The sequence below is a fragment of the Heterodontus francisci genome, chromosome 19 (genome assembly GCF_036365525.1).
Source record: "Heterodontus francisci isolate sHetFra1 chromosome 19, sHetFra1.hap1, whole genome shotgun sequence".
NCBI lineage: Eukaryota > Metazoa > Chordata > Chondrichthyes > Heterodontiformes > Heterodontidae > Heterodontus > Heterodontus francisci.
The window spans coordinates 79,258,496-79,273,342 of record NC_090389.1 but is presented as its reverse complement, the minus strand read 5'-3'; the positions used below and the strand labels follow the sequence as shown (position 1 = coordinate 79,273,342).

The 14,847-nt window shown below is 41.8% G+C and overlaps 1 protein-coding gene across 1 annotated transcript in view; it reads right to left on the bottom strand.

Annotated features, from left to right (window-relative positions):
- The window catches only part of twf2 (twinfilin-2), a 152,921-nt gene that overhangs the window by 111,171 nt on the left and 26,903 nt on the right, over positions 1-14,847 (bottom strand). Inside the window, exon 2 of the mRNA XM_068052070.1 lies at positions 9,168-9,245. Coding sequence (XP_067908171.1) covers positions 9,168-9,245 — 78 coding nt within the window. The remainder of the gene's footprint in view (positions 1-9,167; positions 9,246-14,847) is intronic.

Sequence of the window (14,847 nt, the reverse complement as noted above, 5' to 3'; positions counted from 1 at the left end):
CCCTCCCTCCGGGCTTCTTCATGGGCAATTTGTGGCCCATGGAGGACCCCCACCGGGAACAAATGTGGCCCACGAAGGATCCGCACTGGGAACAAGTATATCCCTCCCCCTCCCCCTGGATCAAATGCACAACCCCCAAACCCCCTCTCTGGGGCCTTCCGGACTGGCCCTGGCCACCCCGCCTCACCTACCTCTTGTTTGGGGTTCCAGTGCTGGGCCTGGGCCCGAGACCACTGCTCCCAGTGGCGTTGCCGCTACTATTAAGTGTTTAAAGGGATGGGGATTCTGCCTCCTTAACTTTGACCGCAAAAGACCGGAGGATCGCTCCTGGAGTCAGAGAAATTCTGAGGCGGGGTTTCCCTCACTTTTTGGCCCGCGCCAGGCGCCCTGTATCCTGCACAAAATCCAGCCCGTTAACTTTGTTTCTCTCTCTCCACAGATGCTGCCTGACCCGTTGAGTATTTTCAGCATTTTCTGTTTTTATTACAGATTTCCAGCATCTGCAGTATTTTGCTTTCGTCAAAGAACTTTATGTATGCTTTATAGCCCAAGGAGGTTATGTTTCACGGAATTTAGAATCCTTTTTTGTGGTATTGTGATTATTCCCATTGACACTGACATAGAGTGGAGGAAAGATGTCATTAAAAATCTGGTATAGATTATAATAATGGAGTCTACTTTTCCATTCTGTAAGGCAAATTTATTTCATTTTCAGTGTGTGATCACATACTAGCTACATCTCACTCACTACAACTAACAGAATATAGATTCTATTCACAGATTAATATCTCATGCAGGTGCATATTTCTGTTATGTATAATGTAAGAAACCAAGCTTTAAAAATAAGTTCTCCTTCCCTTACAGTTCTCTGAGTAAATACACAGCTTGGCGTGCTGCTGCTATATAGACCAGTGGGTAAGCATACAGCTTAATACAGTGCTTTTATACAGACCAGTGGGTAAACACACAGCTTAGTGATGTAATATTCACGGGGCTATTTCTGTCAAATCCTGATAGAAAAGGATGACTGGTATTTAAACAAGTACTCTTTAACTAAATAGATGTATATTCAAAGCTAGATAACCCAAGCCCAAAGACTGAAACCATTTTTTTTTTAGTGAATGTAGTACATACTAAGTCAAAAAAGGACAAAGTTCACAAAACCATTTTGGAGATATTGACCATAATACAGTTAGTTTTGGTAGAATCATGGAAAAGGACAAAGATAAAACAGAAGCAATGGTTCTAAATTGGGTGGGGGGTGGGGAAGGCAAATTTTAAGAAACTGAGAGGTGACCTGGCGAAAGTGGACTGGATACAGCTACTTGAAGGAAAATCAGTGGCAAACCAGTGGGGAGGCATTCAAGAGCGAGATATTATGGGCACAGTGTAGGCATGTCCCCACAAAGATTAAGGGTGGTACTGCCAAATCTAGAGCCCCCTGGTTATCTAAGAACTTACAGGGTAAGTTAAAGCAAAATTAGAAAGCTTATGACGATCACAGATATCTTAATATTTTAGAAAGCCTAAAGGAGTATAGAAAGTGCAGGGGTGAAGTAAAAAAGGAAATTAGAAAAGCAAAGAGAGGCCATGAAAAATTATTGGCAGGTAAAATCAATGAAAACCCGAAGATGTTTTATCAGTACACTAAGAGTAAGAGGATAACTAAGGAAAGGGTAGGGCCAGAGATATACAGGGGAACAGGGGATGTAAAAGATGTGGGCATGGTTCTTAATGAGTTTTTTGTCTCTGTCTGCACAAAGGAGAGGGTTGATGCAGACATTGTAGTTAAAAAGGAAGAGTGTGAAATATTATATACGCTAAGCATATTGAGAGGTGAAGTGCTTGAGGGTCTGACATCCTTGAAAGTGAATAAATCACCTGGATCGGATAGATTGCATCCCAGGTTGTTAAAGGAAGCCAGGAAGGAAATAGCGGATGCGCTGAGCATCATCTTCAAATCCTCACTAGATACAGGCGAGGTACCTCTTGATTGGAGGTCTGCGAACATTGTACCATTGTTTAAAAAGTGTGCGAGGGATAAGCCAGGTAATTATAAGCCAGTCAGTCTGACTCTGTGGTGGATAAATTGTTAGTTTATCTGGTCCCTCAGAATAGATTCTGTCACTTAGAAAGGCATGGATTTGTTAGGGGAAGGTCATGTCTTACTAACTTGATTGAATGTTTTGAGAAAGTGACAAGGTGGATTGATGAGGGTAGTGCAGTGGATGTGGTTTACATGGTTTTTAGTAAGGCATTTGACAAGATCCCGCATGGCAGACTGGTCAGTAAAATGAAAGCCCATGGGATACAGGGGAAGGTGGTAGGTTGGATCCAGAGTTAGCACAGTGACAGGAAACAAAGGGTAGTAGTCGACGGATGTTTTTGTGAATGGAAAGCAGTTTCCTGTGGTGTTCCACAGGGCTCAGCGTTGGGTCCCTTGCTGTTTGTGGCATATATTAATAATTTGGACTTAAATGTGGGAGGTAAGATTGGGAAATTTGCTGATAACACAAAAATTGTCCGTGTAGCTAATAGTGAGGAGGAAAGCCGTGGACTCCAGAATGATATCAATGTTTTGGTTGAGTGGATGGAAAAGTGGCAAATGGAATTCAATCCAGAGAAGTGTGAGGTATTGCATTTGGGGAGGGCAAATAAAATGAGGGAATATACAATAAACAGGTAGAGACAGGTAGAAGAAGTGAGACACCTTGGAGTGCATGTCCACAGGTCCCTGAAGGTGGCAGGTCAGGTGGATAGAGTGATGAAGAAGGTATATGGATTGCTTTCCTTTATTGGCTGAGGTATAGAGTACAAAAGCAGGGATGTGATGCTGGAACTGTATAGAACGTTGGTTAGGCCATAGCTGGAGTACTGCATGCAGTTCTGGTCATCACATTACAGGAAGGACATAATTGCTCTGTAGAGAGTACAGAGGAGATTTACAAGAATGTTGCCAGGGTTCTAAAGTTGCAGCAATGAAGAAAGATTGGATAGGCTAGGGTTGTTTTCCTTAGAATAGAGGCTGAGGGGTGACTTGATTGAGGTGCACAAAATTATGAGGGGCCTAGATAGAGTAGTCAGGAAGCACCTATTTCCCCGGTGGGAGGTCAGTTACCAGGGGACACAGATTTAAGGTGATTGGCAGAAGGATTACAGGGGACAAGAGGGGAAACTTTTTCACCCAGAGCGTGGTGGGTGTCTGGAATTCACTGACAGGAATGGTGGCAGAGACAGAGACCCTCAATTCTTTTAGAAGGTACCTAGACTTGTACCTGAGGTGCTGTAACCCGCAGTGCTGTGGACCAGATGCTGGAAGGTGGGATTAGTTTGGGCGGATAGTTTATTCGGCCGGCACAGACACAATAGGCTGAATGACCTCCTTCTGTGCTGTACTTTTTCTATGGTTCAATGGCTCTAAGTCATTGAGACTAATCAATACAGATTTAAATACTATGACATACATTTCTTCTGGTTTCCATGCAGCACACCACATAAAAAGTTACCAAGTGATCAGTTGCTAAGCTTCAGCAAATGCAATACTGAGGGAGTACTGCACCGTCTGAGGAGGGTCTTTTGGATGAGACTTTAAATTGAGGCACCATCAGCTTTCTTTGTTGGACGTAAAAGATTCCATGCTGCTATGTGAAGAACAGGGGAGTTCTACCTGGTGTCCTGCCCAATATTTATCCTTCAATCAACATAAGCAAAACACCACCCGTTCCAGTTACTCCTCCAGACGACGGGCAGATTATGCCGCCTGAAACATCGAGGCCTGCCAGTTCTTCTAAGAACTCCTTTTTCAAGGAAAAAACTGCTCTTTTCAGAGAAAGTTCACATGGTGTAAAACCGCAGTACCCCACATATGCTTTAGGGTCCCTGAGCGTTGCTTGTTAACTTGCACCTAAGATCGCTAGATTTGGGTAAGTTTGCTGAATCCCTAAGGATGAGAAGTGCACTCCATATGGAGATAGTAGCCAGTTAAAGAAACACATTGCTTAATTGACCTTTGGTCTGAAGAATGAAGGGTTCTGTGGGAAAATAGGCGACATGTTTAGAGAGAGGATCTGGATCGGCGCAGGCTTGGAGGGCCGAAGGGCCTGTTCCTGTGCTGTAATTATCTTCTTTGAGGGAATGGAGCAGGGCTTAATAAGAGCGGAGAAAAATAAATTTTGAGATGTTATGCAACAAAAGATTTTTTTTTTAAATTAAGATCGCCCAAGGGATATTTTCACACTGTTGCTTGATCCATGAATGCTTAACGGTTTGGACCAGTTAGAATCATCCCATCAGTTAGGGCTTTGCCTGTAGGGTTATCTGAAGCAGGGTAGGAAAAATACCAACCCCACAGTAACAGACCTGCCATTCTGGTTTATTCTGGTGAGCAAACCTGGCTGGTCAATCATGAACAGTGTGCAGCAATATTGCTGACCTGCTGGCTGGGGTACTGGATAACTTAAAGTCAGCTTTGTAGGACTGATTTGGTTTTGAACTCCCATTGCCAAGTGTGTCACCTTGGAGCTACCACGACTTCCGTGAAAGAATGAATTATAGTAATTATGACTATTTCAACAAAGTGGGGACTAAGTGAGCAGGAGGATGAAAGTGTAGGATGATGTATTTGGGACTCAGAGGAAAAGAGAATAAACTTGAGAGGAATGAGTTATGCCGCCCTTCACCTGCAGGTGGCCTTCAATCCCCCAATGACTTATGAAACATGTAATGAATGGATGGATCAATATTAAAATGATTTACTCTACAGATTAATACAGCATGAATTGTACGAAATAAATAAAAATGATAAAATAGATTAAATGTTTGATTCATATAGGTTTTCATTTATCAAATGAAGGAAAAAAAGGGAGGAAAAATTGCCTAATCACCCATCCAACAAGAGATAAAAACAGACTGCTATAGTAAAGGCCTGTTACCCGACCTGATCCCGATGGGACCCAACGACATGTGTCGGGTTCGGGTCGGGTTGGGTTGGGTTGCACTTCCGGGTCCGGCATTTGGGCTCGGGTCAGGCATGCTCTATCACAGATAAGTGGCTCCACCTGTTAATTTAATTCTTCTGACTAGAAAGGTGGTTTTGTTAGTTATTTTAAACTTGTGCAGATCAGCAAGTGAAAAACGTAAGGCAAGTTAACTGATGGTCGGGTCGGGCGCAGGAAAAAATAGGACTCGAGCCGGGTCTGGCTCAGGTCGGATGTGGTTCTGTTGGGCTCGGGTTGGGTTTTATTTTTGCAGACCCGAGCAGGTCTTTACGCTATAGCCCTCCATCCATTGAAAGGGAGAAAAAATCCATCAGCAGCTGAAATATTAGCCTGGCTCCCCACACACACTAAGGCAAATGTTGACCCCCCATTCCTCTCCCCTGTTTTGCCTCTCCTCTCACCAACCTCCTTCTCTCTCTCTGCCTTTCCTTCTTCCTCCCTTTCCCTACCCTTGCCATACCCCAAGCTGGCAACATTAGCTCTTTCTCCACCATTCCCACTGAGGCAAATGTTGGCCCCATCTCTCTCTTTGTTTCTCTCGCTTTCTTTTCTTCTCTCTCCTCTCTTCAGACCTTCCTTCTCTCCTCATCCTCTTTCTAAAATTTCTGGACGTAAGTAATCTGTTCTGGAACGAGAATGGCCTGTTGTAGAAGTGACAGGCTTCACCAGAACATGGCTGGGACTAATATCCTCACTGGGAGAGTAATTAATGCTGCTGGGGAAGATTTAAATTAATATGACAAAGAAAGGAATAAAACCAAGAAGGAGCAGAAAGGAAAGATAAATGTGCAAGCGATGTAGGAAAGAAAAAAGTGAAGTGAATGAACATTTGACAAAGGTAGAGATATGGGACTAACTGGATAGTTCCATCTGTTAGCTGACACAGCCATTGGGCCAAGTGGCCTCCTGCTGTGTTGTAAAATTCTGTGATGGTCTTCTAGGTACAGTAATGGGTCCAAGATCTTGGATTCAGTTAAGATAAAGTCAATAATGGGAAACAATCTTTTTTTGGATGGAGGAGCTAAATGTGGGCCAAATGGTTCCTTCTGCATTTATCTTCTGATTATATATTCTGTCTAAATGCTAGAAATATATTGGTGCTATTCTGGTTATTCCAGTGGAAATCTTGTTACCTATGTTATACACATCTGGAATTCTGCTGTTGAACATGTTGGTAACTTATCTAACTGCCTTGAAAATCTCCAAAGCTTTTGGCAGAGTTTGGCATTCTGCACCATAGTCATTATTGAATCCCATCAAAGCTATGAAAACTTACATCTAGAACAGATATGAAAGCAGAGTTGGATGAATATGGGTTTCATAGAAAGCTGTAGAGAGCAAGAGAGGTGCTGGGCACTAAAGAATGTCAATTGATGCTTGGAGCCTTCTAAGTCAAGAAATGATAGCTATTGATTAGACTTGAGAGACATTAAGAAACCATGTCTTAGAAGAATCAAAAGGAATAAGATTGGCCTGTTGATGGGTGTGGAGAAGGCTAAGATGTCATGATTTTGCCATAGCATTACAAGAGGACTGAAGGCTTTGAGCTGTGAGAGGACATTTGATCTGAAAGAAATTGAATTTAGAGTGAATTTATCAGCAAGAGTGTGGATATGGTTGGAGATTAGTGATGTGAAGGAGGAGGCAGAGAGGAGAGACCTGTGGGAATCAGTGAGTTTGTGGATAAGGAGTCAAAGGATGTGCCATCAAATGCAACATAGATACAACAAAGTGAGAGGAAACTAGACAGGCAGTAATATAGTTTTGGTGAGAAGTCATGGTGGTGGTAAATGCACAGTACCAGACCCAGTCAACAGCTTTGAAAATGTTCAAGGCAACAACAGATAGTTCATCTAAGCCTTCAATGGCAGATTCTAGAGGTGTATAATGTAGGCAACAAGACTACAGGTGGGATGGACATGTCAAAAACTATAGTAGCCCTAAATTTTCAAGCTGATGGATAAATTTGAGAATTAACAGCATCTTCCACAACTTGGGAAAATGTGACTAAGTGCAAATGGCACAACAGAATGGCCAAGATGCTGGACTACTGAGAACCATATTATAATTGAGAAGTGGTGAATTCTATATTAAACAAGACAACTGTATCCAAATGCATTATATGCAAGCTTGTATGCACACTATCACTGTAATTGATATTTTATCCACGCTTTTCTTGTGCACGGTGTAGCATTTTCTTCAGTACCAATAGCATGTTTTCATTCTTTGTAGCAAACTCATGATGCTGTTCTATCAGCTGAGACCAGTCCAGCCAAACCCATTAGCTGCATGCACTATTTTAAGCTCAGCCTGCAGCTGTCATCACTTTCACAGCAAGGTGACAAGTCCCATCATGTCGGGCTCAAGTCACCTGACATCACTACATGTTCAGTACCCCCCCACCCCCTCCCAATTCTGAGTTGCTTCATACAGCTATTTCACCACAGGAAAAAATTCCTATAGCACATACCGTTCTTAATCTGTTTTTCAGTGCACTGTACCAACAAATTAGGCATTAATTAACAGAAAAATATCTTCTAAAATTTAGAGATGCAATAACCAGATTCAGGTTATCTATTTATATCAATCAAAAATATCTGCATTCAGATAAGTTAATTGATCACAGAGAAGTAAATTTTAAAGACATATTGGACCTTGATTTCACTCACCCTTTTTAGACTTCTCCCTGCACTATATCCCTTTGATGATAAGTAAATTGGTGAACTGGTCGAGGCATCTGTCAATGCCACTTTAACTCGTCACCAGAAGATGACACAAATGACTCAGGGTGAGTTATACCCCAATTTCCCCTCACTTTCATAAGAGGGTGGGAGTGGGTGATTAATAGAAAATTGCTTGGATTGTTCACAGAGAGAACTGAGTGTTTGGGGAGTTGTGAATCCAGATCCTGACAACACATTGGTGAACATGTTACACCATTTGGTACATATTTAAAAAAAAAAGACAAGTGTGTATGATTTTTTCCCCCCAAAAGTTAACAAACAGAATTTGAGCTTCATATACATGGTATTCCATCAGTTTTTCTAACAAGGAATGCCAACTTGCCAAATACCAATTTATTTTGCCAATTACATTTATATTTATTTGCTGAATTTTCAGCAATTGCAATTCCTCCTCATCACTAAGAAAACTCCATCATGAAATTAGAGAATGGATGTTATATGGGAACATAGCAATACTTGAAAATGAAGCCCCTTTAAGAAATCAGATGTAATCTTTTCCTAAAAAAAGTGTATTTTGTGTTGACTGAGTTGCAGGTGTCTGATCAAGTACTCACAAGTCAAGTTTATCATGGGTTAAATAGATCTCGAGTAAACTATCCACTTTGCACCGTATCCAACAATATGCCTTTACATTGTCAGAGCAGCACTCCCTTGTTGCACTGGTACAACATTCGCCTTTTCCAATTAGCCATCCTAAGTGAGACTGACCACTTGTTCCCATTTATATTCTAATTGTGGTAGTTTTATCCTGTGAGCTGCAACTTACTGGGGCCGTGGGTGACAGTGCTCAAACATATTTCACTTAGAACACTTATAGCATCAGAGAGAGACGTTAATTCCAAGAGTCTTTACTAGATATGAATACAGCTTCCAGAAGTAAAGGACCATCTCTCAATCAATCATATTAAATAATCTCTACTGTAATCAAACTTTCATCTAATCAGAGATGAAGAATCAAAGACTTATTTCATACTTATGTATCCTTTATTTCTCAGTGAGGTTTATGCATTGGAGAGAGAAAACTAAGATATAGTATTATAAAGTAACCTGTCAGAAGGAGCATGAAAAGCTATTGCTAACCTGAGAGTTTAGGTGAGGGTAATGCATATGTGTGACATGCAAAAAAAAAACATTTTTTTTCTAAAAATACACCAAACTGCTTAAAAAGGTGCACTTAAATCTAACTCAGTGAAAAGTACCTGAATGTGTGTAAAATTTGACTCAAAGGCCTACATAGTAGCTTTTTAAACTTCAACATGAGTTCTGTCCTTTTACTGTACTTCATATACAAAATCCCAATCTATATAAATATAGCATAAGTGGAGATTTTTTCCACAAAGGAATACACACATTCAAATCTTTAATTACAGTTGAATATTTGGTCACAGTATAGAAAGTTTAATGCAGAAAAACAGACAAAACTCACCATCTTTGATGATGACCTTCATAATGCGAATAGATCCATTGCGAGCCTTTGCAAAGAAGTCCTTCAATTCCCTCGTAGCTAGGAGAACCAGAAACATGTTGATTAAACAAAACCCCACAAACTGCTCTTCCCAGCAAACTTGACAACCAATTTAAGCTTTATGGAGACTATTTTACTACGTCAGTCTGTGTTGTGGAAACTGTGAAGTGCACAGTAAAGCACTGATGTTCTGTAAGACTCCAGTATTAGACACTGTGTGCACATGTGATCAGGAGAACCTGATACCAACGTGGGTGAACATAATCCCCAAATTTAGCTGGGAATGGCAAGGCCATTGCTTACAGGAAGAGCTCAAGTGATCGTTTATGATATATATATTTTACCTAGCTGTACAGCATGCAGCTCATTCAGGCTTATGGTTTGGTATTATATTTTAATTAATAGAGACACAACAAACATAGTTCTTGTTTTGTACCAACTGCATCAACCTGCATTTATATAGTACCTTCCATGTAGAAAAATATTTCCAAGGTACTTCACAGACGGATAATGAGATGAAAATCGACACCGTGACAAAGAGTGAAATTAGGAAATGTGACTAAAAGCTTGATCAATGAGGTGGATTTTAAGGTAGGTCTTAAAGAAGGAAAGCGAGGTGGTGAGACAGTGAAGTTTAGGGAGGGAATTCCAGAGTTTAGGGCCTAGCTGGCTGAAGGCATAGCCATCAACGGTTGAGCAAAGGGATTTTGAGATACTCAAAAGGACAGAGTTAGAGGAATGCAGGGTTCTCAGAGGGGTGTCGGACTGGAGATGATTACGGAGATCGAGAGGGATGAGGCCATGAAGTGATATGGACACGAGGGTTGAGAATTTCAAATTTGAGGCTTTGGGGGAACTGCGAGCCAATGTAGATCTGTGAACACAAGGCTGATGGGTGATTGGGCCATGGTGTGGGATAGGATACTGGCAGCAGAGTTTTGGAGGAGCTGAGGTTTATGGAGGTTGGAGGATGGGATGCTGGCAGAGTGCATCAGAAAATTTAAATTGCCTTTGGGAAATGACTGCTTATCTGGATGAGCAAAAATTTCATCCAATTAATATTAGGAATACTTAAGCCACTGTTTTCGGTCCCTGCTCCAAACTCCGTTCCCTAGCTACTGATTCAATCCCTCTCCCTGGCAACAAATCTGAGATCAAGCCCGTCTATTTGCAACCTTGGTGTCACATTTGACCCCGAGATGAGCTTCCAACCACATATTCGTGTCAGCACTAAGAGCACCTATTTCCATCTCCGTAACATTGTCTGACTTCGCCCATCTCAGCTCATCTGCTGCTGAAACCCACATTCATGCCTTTGCTGCCTCTAGACTTGACTATTACAATGCACTCCTGGAGGGACTCCCACATGCTACTCTCTGTAAATTTGAGGTCATCCAAAACTCTGCTGCTGTGTCTTAACTTGCACCAAGACCCATTCCCCTGTTGCCCCTGTGCTCGCTGACCTACATTGGCTCCCGGTCAAGCAACTTCTTGATTTTAAATTTCTCATCCTTGTTTTCAAATCCCTCCATGGCCTCACCTCCTCCCTATCTCTGTAATCTCCTCCAGCCCCACAATCCTCCAAGATATCAGCGCTGCTCTAATTCTGGCCCCTTATGCATCTCTGATTTTAATTGTTCCACCATTGGTGGCCACATCTTCAGTTGCCTAGGCCCTAAGCTCTGGAATACCCTCCCTACACCTCTCTGCCTAGCTTACCTTCTTTAAGATACTCCTTAAAATCTACCTCTTTGACCAAGCTTTTGGTCATCTAACTTAATATCTCCTTTTGTGGCTTGGTGTCATACTTTGTTTTATAATGCTTCTGTGAAGCTCCTTGGGAAGTTTTATTATGTTAAAGATGGTATATAAAGAAAGTTGTTGTTGTTCTCAAGCTGTCAAGATTATTTTGAAAGAGCAATTTCCAATGACTGAAACATAGCTTTGAAATCAGAGATAGAAATAAGCATTTATCTCCCTGCCTAAAATGGGGGGAAAAAACAGAAGAAACGCAAGTAGACTAAGGTCCATTTCAAGCAACATAACCTTTTGTCATAATGAAATATTTAGATTAAAAGGTTATATTTTACTAAAACTGATTTAAAACATGAATAAAAGTAAACATTATCCCAAGGATTTTGAACTGTTTGTCTTTTATTTATTTGCATATATATTTGTCAAATTTGTTAATTTCAAAAGCTCAATACAAAAAGATACAGAATTACTGTAATGCACTCATAGCAAGAGTTCTAGATTGGCATTGAACTTTAATCAGGGACAAGGATTAGCTAGATTGCCAGTCTGAGGAAGTCTCAGTAGAACTGGCAATGATGTCAACAGAGATACTCCCAGCACATAGGACATCAAAAATGGTGGGTCTCCACAGAAAGGGAAATGAAGATTAAAACGAGAAGTTCCTCCTATCAGATATTTACATTCCAGTTTCCTTCTTTGCCTGTTGGAAAGCAATTGGAATCTGCTTGGACCCATTCTGTGATGACACAGCAGAGATTGTCTACTTAATACTTTGAGAGCCCATTCTATGCTGCTCCAATATAAAACCATCCTAAGTACAGCTGGTTTTGTTTGTCAGATGCGAAATACCATGAGTAAAAAGATCAACGTTTTATGGTTGATAGCTTATGTATCTTATGATTTACTTCTATATGCTGCCAGTTGGCGATGCCAACTGAATACACAGGTCAGTTTCCACATGTTTGCTAATAACGTCCAGCTTCACCATGTGTCTCACCTTTCTACAGCCTCTATGTTGTCAGACTGCTTGTCCAACATTCAGACCCGGATGAGCCACAATTTTCTCTTGTTAAACAGTTCAGAAGGCTGAACTATCTTCTTCGGCCACCGTCAGAAACTCCGCACACTTGTCACAGATTACACCCATACCTGGACATTATTTTAAACTCAAATCAGACCATTCACAACCTTGGCATCATACGTGACCTCGAGTTGAGCTGAGCTTTCAAACTCATATCCTTATCGTCAACACCAACTTTGACCACAGTAAAATCTTAACCCTGCGTCAGCCCATATTCTGCTGAAACCCGGATATGTGCCTTTGTCACCTCCAGACTCAAATATTCCAATTCTCTACTGACAGTTAGTCTCTCTGTCACCCTAGTCATTCCCCTGGTATACCCCTCATCGCTGCTCCCTTAACTCATAGGATGGAGGCAGATTTGAGCCTCTGTGGCAGACAATTGGCTTAACCATCGATGCCAGGTCTGGCTAGACCACATAAAGCACTATAAGGTTCTGCTCTCCATTGCTAAAACTGCTCATTATTCGAAGATCAGAGAATGCAAAGATAATCCCCTGCTTCTCCTCTCCACCACAAACTGTCTTCTTATATCATCCTCCCATGCCTTCTCCACTCTCACCTTCAATAAAAGGCGAGAAAAGTTTAGGGATTTGTTTTTTGTTGCAAAGATCGAGATGGTCTGTTTCCCTCCCTTCCCCTAACCCATCAGGCCAAACTTCCCCGAATGTTCCCTGTCCTAGCCCTGAACTCACATCTTTCTCTAGATTTGATCCCATCTGCTGCCTTGTTCTCTCTGAGTTTGTCTTGTCCCCGAGACCCACCTCCTGCCCCCTCGACCCTATTCCCAAACTGTTGATCACCCAACTTCCCTTCCTGGCCCCCATGTTAGCTGATGTTGTTAATGACTCCCTTTCCTCAGGTACTGTCCCTCTTCCCTTAAAATCTGCTTTCTTAACCCCTCTGCTCAAAAATAAAACCCTTGACCCCTCTGTCCTTGCAAACTACCACCTCATTTCCAACCTCCCAAATCCGACATGTTGTCGCCTCCCAAATTCGTGCTCATCTTTCCTGCAATTTCATGTTTGAATGCCTCCAATTAGGTTTCCACCCCACGACTACTAAAATTGCCCTCAAACTAACAAATTACATTTTATTCTAACTGTGACCATGGTAAAAAATCTTTCCTCATTCTTCTCACTGTTTTTCAATCTTTTGACACAGCTGACCAACCATCTTCCTCTGCTGCCTCTCCTCTATCATCCAGCTAAATTGAAGTGCCTTGCATGGTTCCATTTTTACTTACTGAATTGTAGCCAGAGGATCACATGCAATGGCTTCTCTTCCCACTCCTGCACCATTACCTCTCGAGTCCCCCATTGATCTATCCTTGGGCCCCTTCTATTTCTCATCTACATACTGCCCATCGTAATATCATCTGAAATCATATCATGTTTCACATGTAGACTGACAACACTCAGCTCAAGCTCACCACCACCTCTCTTGGCTCCTTAACAGTCTCTGACTCATTACATTGTTTGCCCGACAACCAATATTGGATAAGCAGAAATTTCCTCCAGCTAAATATTGGCAAGACTGAAATCATCATCTTTGCTCCCCACCACAAACCCCTTTCTTTGATCACCATTTCCATTCCTGAAAACAGTCTGAAGCTGAGCCAGACTATTCTCAGCTCTGGTATTGTATTTGATCCAGAGATGAGCTTCCGACCATATATCCACTCCATCACTAAGACTATCTACTTCCACTTCCGTAACACTGCCCGACTCAGACCCTGCCTCAGCTCATCTGTCGCTGAGACCCTCACTTATGCATTTGTTAGACTTGACTATTCCAATGCTTTCCTGCCCGGCCTCCCATCTTCCACCCTCCATAACTTGCGCTCATCTAAAACTCTGCTGTTCATATCCTAACTCGCATGAAGCCTTGTTCAGTCAAGACCCTTGTGCTTGCTGACCTATACTGGCTCCAAGTCAGATATGCCTGAAATTTAAAATCCTTATCCTTGTTTTCAAATCCCTCATTGGCCTCACCTCTCCCCATCGCTACAAGCCTTTGAGATCCCTGTATTCTTTGAATTCTGGCCTCTTGTGCATCCCCAATTTTACTTGCTCCACCATTGGCAGCTGTGCCTAAGCTCCAGAATTCTTTCCCCGAACCTCTCCCCCTCTCTCTCCTCCTTTAAGATACTCCTTCAAACTTACCTCTTAGACCAAGCTTTTGGGTCATTTGTCCTGATATCTCCTTCTGTGGCTCAGTGTCAATTTTTTTTAAATTGACAAATGCTCTTGCTAAGTGCCTTGGGATGTTTTGTTATGTTAAAGATACTACGTAAATGCAAGTTTTTGTTGTTGGTCTCCCACCTGTTCATTCATGCTGTAGGTGTCAGCTGTGGATCAGTGCGAGCACTCTTGCCTCAGAGTCAGAAAGTTGTAGGTTCAAATCCCCCCTGCAGAAATTTGAGCACAGACGCTAGGCTGGCACTCTAGAGGTGCTGATTTTTTTGATGAGACGTTAAACAGAGGCCCAATCTGCCCTCTCAGCTAAAAGATTTCATGGCACTATTTTGAAGAAGGGGAGGTGAGTTCTCTGCAGTGCCCTGACCTATGTTTAATCCTCAACAAATACCAATAATAGATTATCTGGTCATAATCACATTGTTGTTTGTAGGTCTTTGCTGTGCGCAAATTGGAACAAAATCTATCCAACACTAGGATATTACTAATCTTGTGTCTGGGACGGTTGTAGACTGATAGATAGAAATCGATTGCTATGAATACTCAACATCTCCATGTTGTATTATGCTACTCCCAGGATAGTAGAAGATTAATTAAACATTTTTTT